This window comes from Pygoscelis adeliae, unplaced genomic scaffold (assembly GCF_000699105.1).
Source record: "Pygoscelis adeliae isolate BGI_AS28 unplaced genomic scaffold, ASM69910v1 Scaffold286, whole genome shotgun sequence".
In the NCBI taxonomy this organism is placed as follows: Eukaryota; Metazoa; Chordata; class Aves; order Sphenisciformes; family Spheniscidae; genus Pygoscelis; species Pygoscelis adeliae.
Window position 1 is genome coordinate 7,620,833 of NW_008825076.1, and position 5,019 is coordinate 7,625,851.

At 39.4% G+C, this 5,019-nt stretch overlaps 1 protein-coding gene across 1 annotated transcript in view; it reads left to right on the forward strand.

Annotated features, from left to right (window-relative positions):
- MTG2 (mitochondrial ribosome-associated GTPase 2) overlaps positions 1 to 4,819 on the forward strand; it is an 8,545-nt gene extending 3,726 nt beyond the window's left edge. The window contains exons 4-7 of the mRNA XM_009326878.1: positions 813 to 928; positions 1,581 to 1,799; positions 3,135 to 3,273; positions 3,671 to 4,819. Of these exons, the coding sequence (XP_009325153.1) occupies positions 813 to 928; positions 1,581 to 1,799; positions 3,135 to 3,273; positions 3,671 to 4,065 (869 nt within the window). The 3' untranslated portion in view covers positions 4,066 to 4,819. The remainder of the gene's footprint in view (positions 1 to 812; positions 929 to 1,580; positions 1,800 to 3,134; positions 3,274 to 3,670) is intronic.
- Positions 4,820 to 5,019: the final 200 nt, after the last annotated feature.

Genomic DNA, 5,019 nt, shown 5'->3' on the forward strand with positions numbered 1-5,019 from the left:
AGTCTGGTGAAGTTCCCACTGACTGGAAAAGGGGAAACATAACCCCTATTTTTGAAAAGGTAAAAAAGGAAGACCTGGGGAACTACAGGCCAGTCAGTCTCACCTCTGTGCCTCGGAAGATCATGGAACAGATCCTCCTGGAAGCTATGCTAAGGCACATGGAGGACAGGTCCTGTTGCGATAGGACAAGGGGTAATGGTTTTAAACTGAAAGAGGGTAGATTTAGACTAGATGTAAGGAGGAAATTTTTTACGCTGAGGGTGGTGAAACACTGAAGCAGGTTGCCCAGAGAGGTGGTGGATGCCCCATCCCTGGAAACATTCAAGGTCAGGTTGGACGGGGCTCTGAGCAACCTGGTCTAGTTGAAGATGTCCCTGCTTATTGCAGGGGGTTGGACTAGATGACCTTTAGAGGTCCCTTCTAACCCAAAGTATTCTATGATTCTATGACTATGTTACAATAAGGCTGGAATCTGATCAAATTTTACTCTTAGGATGGATAAAGCTGCTTCTGCCACCACCCTGCTGCAAGATCTGCTAATCTAGCAAATGAATTTCCCAGACTGTTTTGTAGTGGTTGATTTTGGAATGACCACATAATAAAGTGCATGGTTAGTAAACCTAAGTAAAGGCAGTTAAACTTCATCACAACTTACATTAATATTAGTTTTCCCTGGTACATTATTGATGAGATAGTAAATAGGATATGCCTTCATGCAATATTCAAAAAGGCAAAGAACAGTGAAAAGGTTGCTCTTCTGTGCCTCTTCTACTAAAACAATGTGTTTAAAATACGTGTATTTTGCTTTACAGCTGACCAGCAAATGAAATCACTTTCTTCAGTCCTCCCCTTCTATCAGGGTTTTCATGGAGAGAAAGGAGGAAGCAAAAACTGTTACGGAGCTAATGGTGCATACGTGTATGTTAAAGTAAGTAAATTAAGGTTGCATGCTAGTGTGTTAGCTTTGTATTAACATTGCTGATTTTCAAGCTGGACAGCCAGCTTGAAAATAATGTGAGAAAATCTCCTGTGCTTTTTTTCAGGGAGCCTTGTGTGCTGTCTCTGAGACAGGGCTGGTTGGCACACAGGCAGATCAAGCTCCTTTAAATTGTTTGTAGAAATTAGACTTCTTTGGAAGGTACATCTGGCCAAAACAAATATAATTCTGATTTGCTTTACTTCTAGGGGTCATATGCCTAGAGCAGTCAGAACACAGAACTTCTTAAATAGGAGCATACTTTTTTCTTTCAGACTTCTTTTTTTCCCCCCTTCAACATACCTGTTTTGGTGCACACCTACGGTGTGTTTCTTAGCTCACTACTGTGCTTAGGCTTCTTTGCATAAAAGGAGAGAAAAAGGGTTATGGTACTGTTAACATTTTAATGAAGTGTAAATGTCTGACAGTGCTGTTTGGGTCCAGAAAGTGAGCCTCATGAACCTCTTTTTGGATTCCCCAGCTTGAGAATGTGGAGGAATGATTTTCAACAAGTCTGAAATCAGCTGGTAAAGGATCTGCTGAAGACAGCTGTGCTGCGGACTTTGAGCTTCAGTGTAATGCTTGTGTCTCTCTTTGCTTTAAGGTCCCTGTAGGTACGTTGGTTAAGGAGGATGGAAAAGTTGTGGCTGACCTCACTCAACATGGTGAAGAGTATGTTGCAGCTTATGGAGGAGCTGGAGGGAAAGGTAATCGCTTTTTTCTTTCCAATGAAAACCGAGCTCCGACATTATTTACTCCAGGAGAGCCAGGTCAAGAAAGGGTCCTCCATCTGGAACTCAAGACAACAGCTCATGCAGGATTGGTGAGTGTCACTGTGGTTCTTGAACTTCCTTATCGTTGTAGGATGACACTTGACTGACTGAAGAAATAATGTTTGATAACATTTTTGTTAGCCTTTTGGCTTGCTTGTTTAGAGATGCAACTCAATGCTTTCTTGCATCTACTACTTGGTAGAAGGTGTCCAAAGTGATTTGCAGAGCTGTCGCTCTCTTGCTACTTGACGTCATCCTACTTTTGCTAAAATCAACACTATATATAGAAAAGCAATGTGCAAGATTCGTCAGTGGTTAACAGACTCACTGATGATGTACATCAGGCTTTGTCTGCCGATTCTGCAGATGAAGAGTACAGTATGGAGAGTTCTTCTAAATTATTTTCTGTTTTCTTGGGTTTTTTTTTTTTTTAAAGAAAATCGATAAAGATCAAATCATCTTCTATTTCATCCCTATATTTCTCATTTTACAGATATTAAACATTTTACTTTGTTAGTTCCAGGTTTAGCATCCTCTGAAGTGAAAATACTATTTAGACATGAATGCTAAGTTAATTTAGGGCTTAAGCTATTTTCATTTTTAAGTATGGAGATGTTTTAACACCAGCTGGTAAAATTGTTAAAATTATACTTTTCTGCAGAGAGATCTTGCTGTAGTTCAGCAACTGCAGAAGAACTCTCTGGTGTAGCAGAATTTTGTGAATTTATTTAGGGACTAAGAAAAGAGTTGGCATTGGTGGATCAATACACTTAATTCTCTGACCAGCTGGACACTCAGGTCCACTTCTCACATTTTTGGCACTAATTTGGAAATCTGAGATGAATCTGTTCTGTACTGTACTTCCTCTGACAAGAATTCAGAGTGTCTGACATCAGCAAATAGGAGAATTTAGGATTTGATCTACTTTCATCTGGGGATTATTGACCATCTATGTAGCTATTGTATGTCAGCTATAGGATATCCCAGAGTAACTTCATTTCTGGGATAGGTTTGTTTAAATTCTTGCCTTCTCCCCAGAAGGCCAAGTGTCATAACATTGTTTCAGGGTAAAAGAGATCTTATGGTATACACCCTTTTGGCTCTGAACAAAGTAAATACTTAAGATGGCACAAAAAAAGTTAAGGGGACCCTTCTATGCTTAATCTATTTAATGTTTATGAGAAAATACACATACAAATAAAACAGGGTTTAGGAGAAACAAAAACGGGAAACCAGGATGCTTTTCAGAACTGAGTATGCAAAATTAGTGTTATTATATTCATGCTGGAAGAACCTTGCCACATCTGCAAAAGCTTACAGTTGTTTTTTTTTTTTTTATCGGGATTAACCTGGAACTGTGGCTTTAATGAGTGTTTGTATTCCAGGTGGGCTTTCCCAATGCTGGCAAATCATCGCTTTTGAGAGCAATCTCCGGTGCAAAGCCAGCAGTGGCTGCCTACCCATTCACAACCCTAAATCCCCATGTCGGCATTGTGCACTATCAAGACTATGAACAAGTAGCAGGTAAGGATTGTAGTACGTTGTGTGTACCTTGATAGCAATTTGTGTCACCTGGGTTGTTCTTTGAAGTGCTGCAGGAGTAAGTTTAGCAGTTCTGTAGAAGTCTTCCTAGTTCTAAAGAACCTCGAACAAAACAATACTGAAAGCCCATTTCACATTCACTTATATGTGCCCTTAATATCAAACTAGCAATCTGTATTCCGCCTCCACTGGAATAATCTAGATTTAGGGGCTTTAAAAGATAATAGCAGCCAAACTTAACATGAGGTATGCTTTAATATTGATGCATTGAGATGTAATTCTAAAAGTACTTGCACTGGCCAGTAAAAGACTGGGTTTGTTTGGTTGGTTTTTTGTTGTTGGATATGTTGGATTCACTGTGGAATTTCTCTCATTGTAGTTGCTGACATTCCTGGCCTAATAAAAGGTGCTCATCAAAACAGGGGCCTCGGGATGGCCTTCCTAAGGCACATTGAACGCTGCCGCTTTCTCTTATATGTGGTGGATCTCTCTCTGGCTCAGCCATGGATTCAGCTGCAAGACTTAAAATATGAACTGGAACAATATAAAAAAGGATTGTCTGAGAGGCCTTGTGTTGTCATCGGGAATAAGATTGACCTTGCTCAGTCCAGGATCAATCTGCCACTCCTTAAAGAACAGATAGATGACCGGGTCATTGCATTGTCTGCATTGACAGGAGACAACCTAGAGGAACTGTTGTTGCATTTGAGAGAACTGTATGACACTTACGTGAAGACAGAACAATCACGAGGGCAAAGCCCAGTCAAGTGGTAGGAACCAGAACTACTGTGAACTGTACTGGAAGAAGAAAAAGCGTAATCTGATTAGATTGCATCTGTGTGGTTTTGGGGTTTTTATGTTGGGGTTTTTTTTTTAATGCAAGGAGCACAGCATGTGGATTTGTTCTGGGCTGCTGCATTGGAAGGAGTTTGTTTGCTCACCTTTGAGGTGTCTCAGGTGTTTTACAACAAAATTTGAAAATTGTAATAATGATGGGTGCTGAATTGGATACCTGGATCTTGTTTGGCATTAGACAGTTAATTATGGAATTAGAGAATGCTGTCTAATAGAAATGACTGAAATGCAGGATCTGCTGGAGATGCTAGCTTGCTTTCTGAATCAGAGTGAAGTGACTTCTCAATTTTCACTAATCAAAAATTCTGAAATAAAAATAAGTTGGTCCCATGTTTATCTGTTTTTATACCATAACCACTTTCAGTCATCTTCTCTTAAACTTCTCTCCTGTTGTGTTTTGTTTCGTTTTTTTTCTCAGAGGAGGCCCAGCTGCTCAGTATTTTTAGGAGGTGGAGCATGAAACAGCTGCAATTAATGATTGAAATTATTTCCTCGTTAGTATAAATAATTAACTACCTTTAAATGCTGGCAGCAGCTAAGTAGCTGTATAAACTAGCCAGGGAACAGTCATTTGAGACTCATTTCTGAGTTCTCCAGTTTTCTTGAGGAATCTCAAGCAATGTTCTGAGAAATCCTAGGCTTAGATATTCCAAATAAAAGAAAAATACAGTTCTTTGCCTTTTTTTTTTTTACTATGTCATTTTGTGGACAGTGTTCTTAAATTTTGTTCTCTAGGAATTTAAAAATCTTCATGTAGAATAGTGGGTCTTTGCCCTCTCCTCATGCTGAAAGAAGAGCTGCTTCTGTATACTCTGGTTATATTCTGTGTAAAAGACAGTTATCTTGATAGTGAAAAGTCAGAATTTATATATT